This window comes from Corvus moneduloides, chromosome 4 (genome assembly GCF_009650955.1).
Source record: "Corvus moneduloides isolate bCorMon1 chromosome 4, bCorMon1.pri, whole genome shotgun sequence".
Classification (NCBI taxonomy): domain Eukaryota; kingdom Metazoa; phylum Chordata; class Aves; order Passeriformes; family Corvidae; genus Corvus; species Corvus moneduloides.
In genome coordinates this window covers 54,358,627-54,375,939 of record NC_045479.1, presented here as the reverse complement: position 1 = coordinate 54,375,939, position 17,313 = coordinate 54,358,627, and the positions used below count along the sequence as shown (strand labels likewise).

The window sequence follows — 17,313 nt, the reverse complement described above, 5'->3', positions numbered from 1 at the left end:
ATTTTGAATATTTGTCAGCAACTCACTGTGGGAAGAAGAAAGGTAGAGGAAAGGACTTATTACTGCTGGAGCATTAGCTACTCCCAGAAAAGGCACAATGAGAAACCAGTCATGAACTGGTGGTGTGTGCTCTCAGACCCTGAACCTGACCTGTTGTCTTACTGTCTGCATCTTCCCATGCTCTGCTGGTGCATATAACTCACCTCATTCTGATCATCTACACTGCAGACATTTACATTTGAGCCAGTTGTTTAAACTCTTTTTATAGTTTATGGAGAGAAAAAGACACTTCTGAGGCATGATTTACATGTTCTATTTAGATGTCTATGGTAATATCAGATGACTCACTGCTTGGAAAGGAGCTATTTTTTTTCATTTCCATATTTTTCTCTTACACAGGGAGCCTAGAGGAATGTTTTAAGTACAGGAGTTTATGTCTTAGATGTTTGAGAATCTATCCTGAAGACCTGTGTATTTTGCCCAAGAAAAGTCACCTCTGAGAACCCAAAAATATATTGATGTGATTCTTACAGAACAGTTTCAAGAGGAATTGACCAGTAGGACATTCTCACCTGCTTATTCTGATGGATCGGGGCACATGAAGTGACATCATAATCTACGTAGCATCATTCTTGTGAGTTTACATATCCACTCAGAGAATAACTTCAGGCCAAATGCTCGGCTGGGTATGTATCTGCTGCCTGTATGGACACTGTATGGAAGCCATGGGTTTAGGGGAATTCTCAGAGCCTCATCAAAAATGTTCTTCCTGCTCTCTGCTGCATGAGGGTGGGTCTTGCAACATTTAAACTTACAATCACATTTAAGCAAAATATATTTTTTACTTCAAATGAGTCTTCCTTCATGATTTTGATGATTCTTATGATTCCTAGAGCTAAAATTCTATTGCTTCTGCAACAAGCCATGAAAAGAAATGTTTGGCTGTGCAGTGCAATGCCTTGGAGTCTAGATGATAGATTAATGGTTTGTTTTCTGGTTGTCTAATAGGCAGTATTAAAAGTAGAATCAAAGTTTACTTTATATCAAGCCTTGAGTATGTCTCTTTCTATCTAGGGAGTACACAGAGATTTTGCACGCTTAGTTTAGAAAAGTCTTCTGATAGATTCTGCTGTCCACAAAAAATGATAGGAGTACCAGATTTGAAGATTAGCTATTTCCATGCATTGCTAACTGAGAGGATTTTGCCAGCACTCTACAAGGTGGCTGGAACAAGGCAGAACCTGATCAGCTCCACTTGACTTTGGCAAATGACATTATATGCAAATAACTTATTTGGAAGGGTATATAATACAAATTTTTTTTACAGCTATGTAAAATAGTGGTATCCATCTACTGTCATTTAAGAGGAAAGGTTATGGCTCACATGTTGAAAAGGTGATGTGGCTTTGCTTTCTGATTTATAAACCTTTTTCGTACCTCACCTCAAAGATGTCAGCATTTCAAAGGCTGGTGAAGTAATCACTATATATAGCTTTTTATCAGTTTTTGTAAAGTGGCTTAGAGTGAAAGACACTCTTAAACATGATTTCATTTTTCCTTTACTGAAGGACAAAATCAAAAAATAGGGGTTTAGAAGCAGCTGAACTTAGTACCTGTATAGATACTTTACTGTTATAAAACTATACAGTCATTATTCTAGAGGACATGCTAGTGGAGACTGTCCCCATTATAACAGTGTAAGAATGGATAACTCCCTTTGGGGGTGTTGTAATTTTTAGTTAATTAGCATCAAGTATCTTCTCTTTAGAAAATGTTATTTTGCTTCACAACCCTCTCTGCTGACTTCAGAGTTCTGACTGGTGTGGGAGAGTATTTTGCAGATTCATCATCCACTCGTATTTTGGAAACACTGTATTTGATTTGTAAATATACTATATCCTTCACTTAAATGTAGTATTTGTCCACCATTTTTGACTTCTAGATGTGTCTCCTTCACATTTCAATCACATTGAGAGGCAAATTCTTATACTGTGCATTAAGAAAATCTGTCAAGTTTTATGACGTTCAGGACAGATGTGTCACTGTCATCCTCTAGCTCTGTGCAGAAAAGGAAGATGTAAGAGAATATGACAGAAGACTTTGACCAGTATATAAGTGAGGACCAAGAGCCCTACTCTGCTCCTATGGCTCTGGCACCAATGGTCAAAGCAACTCTGACATGACGCAGTGGTGTGACCCTGGGTGAGGCTGCTGAGGAGACAGCTTTGTGAGAAAGCTGTAAGAAATCTCCTTTGGGCTCCCCAGCATCACTTAGAAGATTTTTAAGCTCTGATATTCCTTCTTTGCCCTTCCCTGAGCTGTTGTAGCCATGCTTGTGCCTTGCCATGTACCACTCTAATGAAGATTCTGATTTTCCGGCTTGACTTCCTGGCTCGACCCCAGACTTGCCTCAGCACTGAGACTTGTCTAGCAGTCTCTGGGATGTGCTGACTGTGGTAGCTGCCACCAGATCTGTTCTGCTCTGCTTCATAGTTTGGCTGTGGTGGGACTAAGTCTCCTGCTGTTTCAAAAGTTTCAAAACCCCATTAACTGAATAGTGTTCTTATGCTGCTCCTTCCAGCAGGGCAATGGTTTCTAGCTGCTAAAATCTTCTTGTACACTGGAGTTTTTTAGACAGATTTGGAAATTAGAAACTGAAAATAATCTGCTTCTGAAAATAGCTTCCCTGGAAACCATGCTACCTTTCCTACATGATGGCTATCTTTCTTTTTAAAGTTTAAGCTTTTACATCTCCTGTTCACTGCTGAAACATGTATTTGAAATAAGCCACAGTTGGGGCCTTCTAAAGGTATATTCTATTTTACAGATGGTTGCACACTTTCTTTGGCCTTCAGATAATACTTTCTGTCATAGTTACTGCTGTGAAATGTCTTTTCTCCAGCTTTTCTTTTTTCTCCACACAAATAAAATTTGTAGTAAAATATTAGTCTTAAAGTGCACACAAAGCACCCAAGTTTCAAGTTCTTTTCTTTATAATGATTATGTTTCTTGAAAAATTCAAGCACTCTTATTCTGAAACATCTTCTAACCATAGTATGCACTATCACTTTAATGGAAGTCAATGACTTTGTGGTTCTGTATTCTTTAATGTCTATTAATCAGCAGGCTTTTGCTGAACAGTGATTATTCAAGAGGTTTTATTGCCTTTGTGGGTTTAATTCCCATATTTGAATGACTCAGTCACATTTCTCACCTGAGTAGCAACAAAAACCTCATCCAGAACTCAGAGTGCCTTACTTCACACCATTTCAAAGTTAAAAAAAAATCAGCTTCATTTGAATGTCATTAAAAACTGTACTGGTGATTGAGGTTATGGAAGAGCGCTATTGGAACATGAGTTTCTTTGCCAATTGCAATTGCAAAATGGCACTGGATACACTGCTTGGATACATTGAGGATCAACATCTTCTGTGTAAGAGAAACAGAGGCACAGAGACTGACTGATGCATTTGGCTTTAAAGAGCTGTTTACAGTCAGCATTTATTCCAGGCAGTAGTTAAACCTGCAGCCTTTCAGGCCGTGCCTCTACGATCCATTTTAGCATGGCCATGCCAGTCTCGTTACGTGTCAGATGCTGCTTGTGACAGTCAGGAGTTCGCACTTTAAAAAAAATGGTTTAAGAGGTCCTTTATGACAGGTTGGTCTCCAGAACTGGATTTCTTGCCTTCCAAGTTACTTGTGTGGGTAGTAGTTGTCACCAGCCCTGACATTAGCCTTCTGTACAAACTGACATTAGCTACTGTTGGGTTTGAATCAGAACGAATCCTGCTCAAAGAATCATGGTTGTGTTTTGCCTCTCTGCTATGTCATCTATCCTCACTGAATGGCCATTTTCATGTAAAGCTTCTAATTATCTTCCCTCCCCCCTAATTAATTTTCTCTGTTTGAATTTAGTTAAAACACAGCAAACTTCAGTTATGCATTTATGTATCATATCCCCACCAAAAAAGTCATTGCAGTACTCACTGTAAATATGTGTAAAAGAAATACTCTCAATGTCCCCAAAACTGTGCTGTAGAAAAGATGTGGCTAGAAGAAATAGGGGGAGGCATCAGGTTACATTCAGGTTGGTGGCCAAGCTGGAAGCACATTGGAGGTTTCTGTATCCTTTTGACCTCAGCCTGCTTCTCCAGCTGCAAGATTCGCACAAGAGTTCAGGCATCAGCTATGCCCTCAGGACATCACTTGGTTTTGCTTTGCTGAACTTTCTGTTAAGCTGCTGGAGAGGCAGAGTATAAATACAGTTTGAAATTGGTCTATCCAACACTGATGATAACTCATGCACAGCTTATTTTCCTGATGGGAGTAAAGGAGGATATCCACTTTTAAATGGAGTTTTGCTCGTGGTTGGACATCAGGACACATAGTCACCGATACAACTATATTCCAGATTTCTGAGATAGATCACTGAAATAACATCTCCTCCATCTTCTGTCATGGAAAGTTTTGAGAAAAAACAAATGCAAACATGAGATAATGTATCCTGCCTAAGACCTGGCTGGTCTCCCAGAGCCATTTTGCAATTGTAAAAGACGTTTTCCATAAGAGAAGTTACAGGCTTGAACGACTCATCGAATATTGTCTGAGTCCCGTGGTTTGCCTGGGGCAGGCCTTTAACATAAACACAAGCAGTAGCACACAACAAAGATGATCATGGAAGCACGGGTTGGACATATTTGAGCACTCTTAGAATTCCTCCTTCCAGCAGTGATGTTCTGAGTAAGTGAGCCAGCCCTGGGCAAAGCAAAGAAAAATATTATTCCTTTTGAGGAAAGTAGTTCAGACTAGCGTGAAAAGGGAAGATGGAAGAGATCTGGTTGGTGGCAGGAGCCTGACGAGCCGGCCTCCGAACCGTGGGGTTTGGAGCCCTGTCCTGCCCCCGGGGCCGGGCCGGGCCGAGCCGTGCGGGGGCCGCGCCGCGGGTGCAGTTGCGGGCAGCGCCCTCGAGGTGGAACCTTCTCACCGAGGTGGAACCTTCTCACCGAGGTGGAACCTTCTCACCGAGGCTGCGGCGGGCGCTCCCGGGCGGGCGGTGCGGCCCCGCCGGGGCTGCGCTCCCGCGGCTCCGCGGGGCGGGCCGGGCGCTCCCGCCGGGCGGCGCGGGGCATCCCTGTGCCGTGGTGGTGTGCTGGGCAGCCTTTAGGAGAGGAGCGAACTTCCAGAGCCTTGCGGCGAGGTGCTCCCGGCTGTGCCCCTCACCCTCCGGGCTGGCCCCGGCTCCGCGCTGCCGAAACCTCCCTGGTGCCTGGGGATAAATGGGAACTCCGCCACCCGGCATCCGAGCTGCGGCCCAAAACCGGGGACGGGACAAAGAGCGTCGGGAATCTTATCCCGTGTCATCGATCCTAGGGCGGGGGACGCGAGTCCGCGGAAGGCGGGGTGGAGATGGAGGCCCCGCACCCTGGGGGAGACCGCATTAAACAGACCCGGCCCGCGCCGGTGACCCCTTCCTTGCTCCCGCTCCCCCACTGCCACAGCCTCAGCCTTACTGGCTTCCCCCGCTCGGAAATCCCGCGGCACGCGTTCGCCGGGCACCGCGCCCCGGGCGGAGCGGGTGTGCCGGAGGAGGGCGGTGCCGACCGCGGGCGGGCGGGCCCGGAGCCGCAGCCCGCGACCAGCTGGGGATTCCGTGCCGTGCCGTGCCGTGCCGTGCCGTGCCGTGCCGTGCCGTGCCCTGCCCTGCCCTGCCCTGCCCTGCCCTGCCCTGCCCTGCCCTGCCCTGCCGCGGAGCGCCGCCTCCTTCAGCACCAAGAACAGCTACAAGTGTGGCTGCGCGTCCGCCCCGCTGTGCCGAGCCGAGCCGCGCCCCGCCGCGCTGAGCCGTTCCGTGCCGTGCCACGCGGTTCCGTGCCGCGCCACGCGGTTCCGTGCCGCGCCCGTCCCGCCAGAGCCGCGGTAAGCGCAGGGAGCGCCGTGCCGCTCCCGCCGGAGCCCGAGCGTTCCGAGCCGTGGGCTCCTGGCGCGCACCGCTCCGCCGGCGCGGGGGGCTGGGCCGGGGGCGGGGGCTGAGGTGTTTCCTTGCTTATCTGTGAACGGCTCTGTCGGGCCGGTGCGTGTGTCCACCGCTGCGACTGAGCGGCAAGGCAGCGGAGGGTTGGTATCGTCACGGGGGCTGAGCCACTGACCCCAAAAAGTTACCTTGTGGGTTGGTTTTTTTTTTAGGCGAAGGGATGAGAAGTGAGGAAGGAGTCAGTGGAGCAGGCTCGGCTTGGCTGTTCGCGAGTGTTAAACAGCGCGACTGAAACCGCTCTCCTGGATACCTGTCCCAGACTGAGCTCTCGCATATTAAGCTGACGCTGCTGGGGGAAGCTGTCTGAGACGAGGCTTGTACAGAAATTACCTCATGCTATTCCCGATCGACACCAAGTATAATTCCAGGCACCTCAACAGTAACATGGATATGACACTCTTTTCGATCAAGGTATTTGTGTATCTGTGTGTGTCGTGTTTAGTTCTTATTTTAAGCAAAGAGGAGAAGGCAAATAATGCGAGTTTGCCTCAGTTAAGATTTTTGGGCTGGGAATCCTGGGCAATTCTCTCCACCTGCTTCGTGGCGCCGGGGGCTTTTATTTTTTTATGTTAATTATTTATAATTTTTATTGTCAATATCCTCCCCCAATCAGATCTAACGAAAGAGATCCCGGACACGGTGCCGTCACAGCAGCGAGCAAAAAGGGAGAATCTCGGAGCTCCCGAGCAGTGAGGTCTCCCCCTGGCCGCCTTAGCCGGGTCTTCTCCCACCCCCGGGGGAGGGGGGCACAGGGGTTCCCCCGCGCTCCCGCCGCCTTGTTCATGTTTCGCTGGGCCGGAGGGAAGAGTGGGCTGCCGCCGCTCCGGGGGCACGGGCCAGCCCTGCCCGCCGCCGCCAAGTTCTCCGGGGCCGGGGTCGGGCGAGGTGCCGGCCGCCCGCCCATACCTTGCCGGGTGGCCTCAGCTTCTTTGGCTCCTCAGGGGAAACCCCCGCGTCCTTGGGGAGGCAAGGGGCAGGAGGATCCCCGCCGGGCTTCGGGGGCTTCTTGCCCCGAGGAAGAAGGCAAGAGGCTGTACGGGCGGGCACAAGGCAAGGGCTTAAATGTCCTCGGCGTGGAGCAGCATCCCCAGCCCTGGTTGCAGGAATGCGAAGTGTTGGCAGGTGAATGTATGACACGGTTAAAAACCCAACCCAAACAAACCAACCAACAGCAACAAAAAACCAGAGAAACGAAAAAAAAAAAGCCAAACAAAAAAACCCGTACAGCACAAATCAAGTCATAAAAAATTAATCAGTGACCCAAACTGCATGGAAATCCGGCGTTGGCATTTCGAAGTTTGCAAGCTTCTGACCTCTGGGACCAGGGATTCATTAAAAGAGACTTAGGTTTGCTTCGAGGGGGGAGCAGAAGCGCATTAAAGCTGACCAGTTGATGCAAGGAGAGGAAGAAATCACCGGCGGCTGGAAATAAAAGGCGTCACTTGTTTTTGCATCGCCGCTGACGGAGGTGTAGTCCTCCCGGCCGGCGACCAGGGTTCGGAGGGGACCGGCGGAGCCTGGCTCCAGCCGGGAGATCCTCATGTGCCCGTCGTCCCCCGCCCATGGCCCGCCTGGGCTGCAAGGCCGCGGCGGGAGGCAGCTCAAACCTTCCTACGGCCGCTCGCTGGAAGGAGCGAGGCTGCGAGGAGAGCCGCGACGAGGCTGTGCCGGAATCCCTCCACAGCGCACGCCAGCTGGGGTACGGATGAGCCTGGAAAGAGAAGAAAAATAATAAATCGCTCGGCTAAGTAAAGTGGAGAACAATAGGGGGCTCCCTTCAAGGGAGAAGCGCAGCGGTGATGGGCGATGGTCGCGGAGTTGCTCGGGGAGAGCCGGCTCGCCCAGCCCAGGGACGCTCCCCGGGCCCCTCCGCTGGGCGGGGCCGGCCTGGCTGCGGTAACCCTTCCTCGGGCCGGGAAAGGTACCGAGCACGCGATAAGCCGGGAAAGCACGGAGGAGCCGCGCGGAAAGCCGGTGCGTGGCCGGCTGTTCGCTCCCGGCGGTGTGCGCCGGAGGCAGGCGGAGAGGGGCGGAGGGGCAGAGAGCGGCGTGCGGTGCGGAGCGCTGTGCGGGGTGCGGTGCGGGGTGCGCTGTGCGATGTGCGCGGGGTGCCGGGCGCGGTGCTGTGCGCCGTGCGGTGCCGAGTGCGCGGGGTGCTGTGCAGGGTCCGCGCAGTTCGCTGCGCTGTGCTGTGCGGAGGGCGCGGGTGCGGTTCGCGGGATGCTGCTCGGAGTGCTGTGCAGGGGCGCGCGATGCGCCGGATACAGACAGCGGGATACGGAGAGCGGGGTGCGGAGTGGTGCTCGCCCGGGGGACTTGCCTGGGGGACTCGCCGGCTCGCCGGGGCCGTCGCCGGGATCGGGCGTGGACGCAGTGTGGGATTTTCCCGCAGGGTGCCCCGGGACGATTTCGGCGGGCGGCTGCGTTTGTCGGGGCAGAGCCGTTCTTGCAGGGCACCGGGCTGCACCAGCAGCGCCTGCTCTGAACCTAGCTGTGCAGACTGGGGAGCGAGATTCTAGTGGGAAGAGGGTCAAATGAAAGCAGAAACAACAGAGAAAGCTCTCCTAGGGTGCCTGGGAAAATCTTGATCATCACTTGCTAGACCAGAGGTGGAACCTGTTCTAAAGGAGTTAATAGTGATGGGGTTCATTCATCTTTAAGTCCAACCAAGGGCAGATGAAAATATTCAATGTTGTTTCCTTTTTAAAAATTGTAGGCTCCTCTCCGTTCTCACTCCAGCAGAAGGACCTGTGCCAGATTTTCACAGGGTAGCTCGTTGGTAAATGGATATTTGCAGAGTAGGAAGTGAAGGCAGGTGCTCTGGGGTATTTGAAAAGGGGCTGATCAGACTGAGGGGAGACATCAGACTGCATAGGGTTCCTGTAATAGTTCCTGTAAATGAGATGCTGAGAGTGATTTGCCTTGAAGTCCTGATTATTGGGTAAAGGTTACCTCTGTGGCAGGGGCACAGCAAACCATTACAGAAGAGCCAAGGTAGATAAGACTACTCACATCAGTGAAGAATTCTCTTGCAAGTTAGGAGTAGCGATGTCAAGGCCAAAGGTTTTCCAAATTCCCTTTTGTTGTCAGCAAAACCCATTAATCTTCTATATGTGTCGGGCTACTGTATGCAGGTGGCAACTCTACCTGTTCTGTGTGAAAATTTAGCTATTTGCTTATTGTGGAATGCTGTACAGGAGAAAGAAGCAACTTCTGTGAACATTGAGTAATGTTAGTAAAATAATTCTTTCATTGTTCAGAGGTGTCAGTAGTAAAACATCAAAATAATCACATTTGTTCTTTTTTTTTCCTTCTCAGAACTTACCAACGGAAATTGCCATTATTTTGTTTTCATTCAGTAAAACCAGATCAGTTTTGTATTGACTGGACAATCTGATTTTTTGTGAATGGGTTTTCACTCTAGAACTTCTCCTATCCTAATTCACAGAATATTTGTTTTATTTTATTTTAGTGCAGTTCTAACCATGCTTTAAATGCAATGACAAATTAGTTTTTTGACTCAAACAAAATTTTAAGTATTTTTTCTGAGGTATTTTCCCCCTCACTTGATAGCTTATTTTACTTTACCCTTACTCCCTCAGTAAAGGGTTCATGTCTGTGTGCGTAGCAATGTCAGCTGTAAAATGTCCATCCTGCTTATGCTGCAGAGAGTACTCCTCGCTCCTGCGGCTGTCTGTAATTGTGAGATTTTTTAAAACTGTATTTCCTGATGAACATATTGAATCCTTCTACATGTTTTCAGTGAAGACTTCAGTGCCAGCTGAAGACGGCTCTTTCAGGAACCTCATTAACAAAATAGAAACATTTCCTATATTTACTTAAGTATTTATCTGTCACTCAACTCATTATTTAGACCATTTCATTAACATAAAGAGGTTCCATAACGAGCTTGTCTCTTAGTGCAATGAGTGTGCGGTTGGAGTAATGACTGGTCTGGGTTCATTCTGATGCATTGGTTCTGGCAGTGTGGTGCAAAAAAATATGCAACCTTGAGTACCAAATATCTGATAAAGCTGAATGATTTCATGAAGGAAGTAATTTCAGAACCAGACACTACATGCAGAAGTTTCCATCTCCCCTGTCTTGCAGTACCCCGCCTCCTTAGGTTTAAAAATAAATATATATTCTAGCAGAACAAGTGGAGGTTTGTGCTGAAATACTGACTTTAAAAATAGCAATATGTTCTGATAATGCCAGATATTTTTAATGAAATAAACCCAAGAGAAACATGTATTACAAGGTGACTGGAAGAGAGGCTTTGTGGTGCACTTACTCCCGGGCTGTGCTGGGGAAATATATAAATTTTCTTCTCTGAACTCAAGTTGCTAGTGAACACCAACTACTACAGTGGGGAACATGGTAAATCAAGAATATATTTGCATTAATTCAAACTTTTATGGTCAATTGGAAAAGGACAGCATTTTACTTCAAATGAAATCTCTGCACATGAGAAAAGTTCATTCAGGCTTTATAGCCCAGAGGCCTATGCTTTTTTCACTAAAATTCATTGATAAAAATGGAATTAATTTAGATCATATGCTTCCTGCTTAGCTACACAGACTTGCAATGTTCTGTAAAAGGTAATATTAATCAATATATAAAAAGCAGTGTGCCATGAATAAGTTAGGCAGTATAATAGAAGCTTTTATTTCTTAGGTAACATTAAAAAAAGACTAAAAGGTCTTAAATTTTTAAAAAGAACACTTTAAAATTTTATTTCTGTTTTACAGACAAGCACTGGACACTTGATATAAGAAACATACTTCTTCAGGAATCTTTGCAAGCTGAGGCAAAACAATTAATGCTTATGAGGACTATAATGTTGAAAAATGCTAATTGCCAATTCATTTGATTTTCAGTCAGTTCCAGATAAAGTATTAGACTGGCGCTTGGGCTCACTGTAACTTCTCTATTGTTAGAATTTGGGTTGCAATAGTTGAATTCATCACTATTTGTTTGCACTAAGACTGACACTTGCTTTAATTTCTGGGCATTCTTTGGCTGTAAGGAGTTAACCTGTGGCTAAAAAAGAGAAAAAGCAGCATTTCTTTCCTTTGGGAATATTTTCTCTTTTTCAGTGGCGCTTTCTTGTTCTCCATATAGTGTTAAATAAGAGTAGTCTTATCTTTTATTCCCTTAGTGAATTGCTCCTTGTCTGGTTTGTGCAGACATACATGGACTAATGAGTTCATTGTGGAAACATGAAGCAAATTGCCTCCATGCCTACTTTAGGTATACTCTTTACTATTTTGAACCCATAACTGGCTTTTTCTAATAAGGCAGTCAAAACAACAGATAATTGTGGCTAGTTAGTAGTTCAATCTTTTCTCTATAGCGTGGACCATGTGAGAAACATCCCATGGGCCTGGATCAAATCACACTGTAGTGTGAGTCAAGTTGTTCAGTTTGTGAATGACTCTGAGTTTGGCTCACAGAGCTGAAGCCTAGGCAGCTTGGTAACCTGTGTGCCCAAAAAGAGCCAAGGGAGAACGATGGGATTATCACATAAAACAGCATAGACTTTGTTTCATTTTTATTGAACCCTGGGCCAAATTCAAGCAAAACTAAATGTCAAGAAGCATGGAAAGTCCTGTGTGCTGCTCTCAGTTGCAGTGATTTTATTCATATCCATTAAATCTTTCATTTTCAACTGGTTCTATTACCAAATCAGAGTGACACACTTTCACACTCAATAAAAGACTTTCCATCGTGAATCCTTTTCTCAGGTCTTCAAATAGCCATAATTTGAAGACTCCAACATCTTTGAGCTTAGTGTTATCATTTAGGGAAAACGTAACAAAATTAATGTAAGGAGAGGATTATCAATTTAAAGCATTATCAAAGTGAATTTTGAGTTTTGTTACCACATGATATATAAAAGTTTTGTGGTTTTGTCTGTGGTTGTCTTTCAGTGTGACCATATTTTTGGTAGGAACCAGTCAGATCACTAAGGACAAAGTAGATATTTACAGATGAGCCTGATGCCTGGATTTTATGTATAGGGAATGACATAGACACTTTTTCAGTGTGATCAATTTCATAGTAAATAAAAATTTTTTAAAGAAAAGGATCAGGTGAATTGTAGCTTAGGATGTCCACTGCTCTCCATAGCCTCTAACAGATGTATTGAGAGACTGGTTCAGATGCAATTGCCCAGAGTGTGCCAATCTAGTATCAGGTAAAATTACTTTTCCCTTTCTTCTCCTCAGAAGTTTAAACATTTATTCAAGCATGTATAATTTTGTTAAGAATTGAAATAAATGAATGCCTTCACTTGAGAATTAAAGTGTGGGAAATTTGGAGATATTTATAACAGTCAGTCAGGTGTTTAAATATGTAGGCTGAAATCCTCATCTCGTTAAAATCAGTGGGATCTCTCCAAATGTCAGTGCAGGCACAACATTGTTCCTATTTAATGTGGTCCAAATGCAAGCAGAAAATAGAGACCTTGTTAATGTTAAACCTCAGCTCAAGTCAAATGTTGGAAAGGGAATGTTGGATGTTCAGCTGGTTTCCCAACATAATATGTTGTGCTCTTTTTGCTTGAGAAATCAGCTACCTTTTCATAAAAATAATTTAGTGTTAGACATTATCTTGAAGGAGATTTAGATAAATAGTTAGCCCCCCCCAAAGTGAATTCCATTGGAGAAATAATCAGTTTAACATTCAAATGAATTGAATTGTACTTGTACTGCATTGGCTGAAGTACTTAAATTCAGGCGCCCTGGTTACTCCATTGTCATAAATGAGACCTCTCCTGGAGTGAGAGTGTAAGTGGTTATTGCACTTCTGTAGGCTGGAGCAGAATAATACAGTTGAACAGAGTAATGCAGCAAAACAGAAAATACAATGTGTTATGGATCAGGTCTGTTTCTGGGTGTCACGCAACGCGAAGGTAGATATGAATAACTGTTCAGAATTTGAATACCAAGCTAAGTTTAGTTCCCCTGATTCGGCTGTTGCTCTGCTGGCATCATCAATTTCCTGGCTCCTAGTACAGTGCAGCCAGGTGTTCAAATTCACTGAAGGCCAAGATTTGCTCACTTAAAGAACATTGAAAGTAAAACCTAGGTGATGTAACTGCTATTCAAAAGTAAATACACTGTGTGACAGGTATAAAACTGCTGAAGTAAATGGTATTTCTCACTGTTTTTTAAAAACTATTTTTTATTTTTTTTCCAGAAGTACCTCAGCTGTAGGGCAAAATACAAGGACATAAGCTACTGACCTCCTTTTATCATCAGGACCAGACATACTACCTTACTCCTCACCATCAGTTAAGAGCAATTGAAAAACCGCCTCAGAAAAGCTGGTCAACCCATTCCATCAGTGGACATCTTTTGTAAAACACATTTTATGTACTTCTGCTGAGATCCTTTTTTCTACCTACCTACCACATGGTTCTATATTACTTATTGGGCACTGATGGTAGCCTCCAGAAAGTGCAGCTTCAAATGGTCAGCCTCATCCTTTAGCAAGAAGAAAACCTGGATACTGGATAGCAACAACGTCTTCAGAGAAAATGGTATACGAAGGGAAACGATTGGTTTCCTGCCATTGTTTCTTCCTGTTAACAGCCAAATTCTACTGGATACTCACTCTGATGCAAAGAACTCATGGCCAGGAATATGCCCACTCCATTCGACTGGATGGGGACATCATCTTGGGAGGACTGTTCCCTGTTCACGCAAAAGGGGATAGAGGGGTGCCTTGTGGGGAGCTCAAGAAGGAGAAGGGGATCCACAGACTAGAGGCAATGCTGTATGCAGTTGATCAGATTAATAAAGACCCTGATCTTCTTGCCAATATCACCTTAGGTGTCCGTATCCTTGATACGTGTTCCAGGGACACTTATGCATTGGAGCAATCCTTAACATTTGTGCAAGCATTGATAGAAAAAGATGGTTCAGACGTGAAGTGTGCAAACGGTGACCCACCTATTTTCACTAAGCCAGACAAGATATCAGGTGTGATAGGTGCTGCAGCAAGTTCTGTGTCCATTATGGTTGCAAATATATTAAGACTCTTTAAGGTAAGTAACATTTTCTATCTTTCTTTTAAATTTAAAGAAGAATGAAATAAGTGAAGTAGTTGTGTTGTGATACCTTCAAAAAAGAAAGGACACTTTCCACATTCAAAATCTGAAATGGCTGGTTTGCCCTTTCAAAGCAAAGGGGAAAAAAACACCTCAAAGCAGTGTTTTCAGACCCAATTTTAAGGTGCCAAGTGCTTCTCTTAAAGTTCTGAGCAATCTGTGCACATTTTAACTCTTTAGGGATTTGTATCCTTACTTTATATTACTCAAATTTGGTCCATGTTGAACATTTATGCTCATCAAGACTGGGTTGGGATTGATTTCCCAAATTTCCAGGAGAATGAAATATAAGATTTTAACACAAATACATTTGTTGGAGGACCAGATAATTTCCTTACATAGAAAGATATGCCAGTAATAATCTAGTGCTACTGATGTGCATGTCTAGCCAAATGAAATGTGCTGTAATATCTTTGATTTCCTTGAAATTTTAACCTCCTCCACATTTTCTACAAGGTGATATTTTTTTCCAGACTTTGTTATCACTTTGTGAGAGCTTATTTTTAGGCAACAGTTCTACTGGCATTTGCTTTCAAATACTTTATGAAGCTCAGACATTCTAGATAATGGAAAAGTAAACCTGCCACTTTTAAATTTGCTAAGTTAGATGGGAAGATGAACACATTTGAATCAATCAACTTGGATGGAAGAGATCAGGCAGCAGGTGTTTAACTTTTAATCCTATGCAATGGCAAACAGATATGGTAAGTTGAGCACATTTTTCTATGGAACATGGAACAACTGTAACTTATGTCTGAATCTATTACTGCCCTACCACCCACTGTTCTTCTCATCCATTAATCTCGCCTTATTTCATACAACTTTACAATCACCAAAACTCACTTAAAGACCACTTCTTTGACTTTGGTGCAGAAGATTCTGGTAATGTTTAATATTGCTGTCATGTATTTTGAAAAGTGTTGCATTTGTTTTCTAATGGTTGTAACTGAGATTGATCAGTAGCAAAGGAAGATTGGCTTCTTCTTACGGTTTCTCGGCAAAGTGTATTTCAGTCATTTGAATAGAGATTTTAGTCCTTCCCTTTGGTTCTTCCTTGAAGGAAATAATGATGGATTTACAGTTCAGTGGAGGAACAAAGTGACTGCTGGATTGTTTCAGGTATTCCTTTCAGTCTTGAAACTGATGCTCAGCTGCAGTTACTGCACAGGTTTGAGAGTCGTGGACTAGTTCTAGCCATATGTTTTACTTGTGAAAATCAAGTACACAAAACTGAGCTAAGACTAAAAAAATGTTCTACATGGAGAGCACCTCTGGAGCTGTGCCTGGTGGGGAGGCTTATCTATCCTGGGAACCATCATGCATGTTGTGGGAGGTGTCTTTTGTTTAGTTCACGTCCCTTTTTGAAGTTGTGCTATCCTATTAAATAACGCATATTTCTGAAATAATGATAGATGGAATGGTCACTTTAATACGCATTATAATGCAGGGCCACGTAGACTACGACTTACACCCGGTTTTGAGTTGAATACGGTTCTATAGACTGATTTAAGAAACTAAGCCTAGTAAGACATGCATTAACTGTGAATTAAGAGCAGCAAGAAGGAAAGAGGCCTATGAATTGTCTAAGATAGCAGCAATTTGTCTTCTGAAACCTTGACAGCTACCTCCTGATTTACATTATGCAATAAGATTGCAAATAACATTCTACTGCAGTCTTAATCAATAGAGGGTCACGTGATATCCCCTCTGGGGAAAGATCTTATTTACCCATTTAATTGATGTAAGACAGCTGCTGGCAGAAGGAGGAGACATCTCTTTTAGTTTTAAATATAGATCCTGTACAAATATTCTTAATAATGTAAAAAAAAAGATAAATTATGACCTTTAATGCCTAATGGTGGACCAACGTGTGAAATCTGTTTATACACCTTCCTCTCAGAAGTGAATCTCTTTATGAGTAAAGTCTTCTGGATAAGGCTCTGCATTAGAAGCACTGTAGAAACCACTCACACTGGTTATAGTCAAGAGTATTAGGAAATTACGGGTCATTTTCCAGAAAGTTACATGTATAACCCCATTTGGATTGTACTCAGACCAAAGACATAGGCTGAACTTCTCAGCTGATGCATCCCCACAGCTCTGTAGTTGAGGACCTGGGCCTTGGCCCGTGCTCACAGAGGCTCCAGGCATGAAATTGTGTTTACTGTATCTTGATGTATGTCAAGGTGGGACACGCAGCTGGGGTAAATGCCTGTACTTTCATTGAAGTCAGCAATCACCGTCATGCAAATGCCCGTTTCCATTTTATCCAGGATGAGTGTGATTCATCCATGTTTCTGTTTAACAGTACTATTTAGAAAGTTGAACCTATAATTTGAAGTTCAGTATTGCTTTAATACCTACTCTGAAGTTCCGAAATGTCAGGACTACATATTTTTGAGAATATTATTATCCAGCGAAATTTTAATTTGTAATGAAATTGTGAGAAGTGTATTGTATCTCTCAATATGAATACACAAAGATAACCTAAGAAATACTACTCTCAGCAGCTTGGATTTTTATGCTGCTATTTTTCTTTTTCTTACAATTTTTTTTCTTTCTTTTATTGATTTTACAACAGAAAACATACAGGTCAATAGTCCTATCTGATGATCTGGTGGATAGAATAAACCTTGATTGATAGTCAAGGTAATCTTTTATCTAAGTGTTTTCATGAGAAGAGGGGAGGGAGGCCACCACAGAAAATGACCTCTATCTATAGACTTTCTCCTGATCAAATGGCTTGCCTTGAATTCTTCTCTCTCCCTTCTCCTTCTGTGAATTTTGAGGTGCATTGCTGCTTAGGAGGTGATTTTCCATAGGACTTACCCTTCGTAGGTCCAAAACATTAAGGTACAAATTTGGACAGACTAAATTTCACTCATTGATGGTTTTAGACTTTTCAGAGGCACTTTACACACAGGAAACACTGGAGCATGGAATTAATTGTGTGAAAGTGAACCTGTTATTCCTTGATTATCATACAGTTGTTGTTTTTTGCCATAATTTTAAGCTGTTTTTAGCAGGGAGCATCAGGAATGGGCTGCTTCACAAAGGACACAGAGACAAGGGACCACGGATTGGTAGGATCTATTGAGGAGCTGGCTGTCTCGGTTAAGCAGCTCTCACTATCACAGAGGCAACCTTTCTATTGACTCAATCTGTC

The 17,313-nt window shown here is 44.3% G+C and overlaps 2 protein-coding genes across 7 annotated transcripts in view; one reads left to right on the top strand and one right to left on the bottom strand.

Annotated features, from left to right (window-relative positions):
• The first annotated feature begins 5,725 nt into the window (after positions 1-5,725).
• GRM8 (glutamate metabotropic receptor 8) overlaps positions 5,726-17,313 on the top strand; it is a 326,496-nt gene continuing 314,908 nt past the window's right edge. For 2 of the 6 annotated variants that reach the window (XM_032106708.1, XM_032106712.1), the window contains exons 1-2: positions 6,035-6,442; positions 13,235-14,084. In XM_032106708.1, coding sequence (XP_031962599.1) covers positions 13,575-14,084 — 510 coding nt within the window. In that variant the 5' untranslated portion in view covers positions 6,035-6,442; positions 13,235-13,574. Of the gene's footprint in view, positions 5,917-6,031; positions 6,443-7,641; positions 7,731-7,916; positions 8,006-13,234; positions 14,085-17,313 lie in introns of those variants that run through there. The other 4 variants (XM_032106709.1, XM_032106713.1, XM_032106711.1 and 1 more) reach the window with 4 other exon arrangements.
• On the bottom strand, positions 7,265-9,372 carry LOC116443119 (skin secretory protein xP2-like). The gene is made up of 3 exons (XM_032107011.1): positions 9,357-9,372; positions 7,639-8,546; positions 7,265-7,453 (listed from the first exon to the last, which is right to left on the bottom strand). Exons 1-3 carry the CDS (start codon positions 9,370-9,372, stop codon positions 7,364-7,366), a joined length of 1,014 nt encoding a protein of 337 aa, XP_031962902.1. The 3' UTR covers positions 7,265-7,363.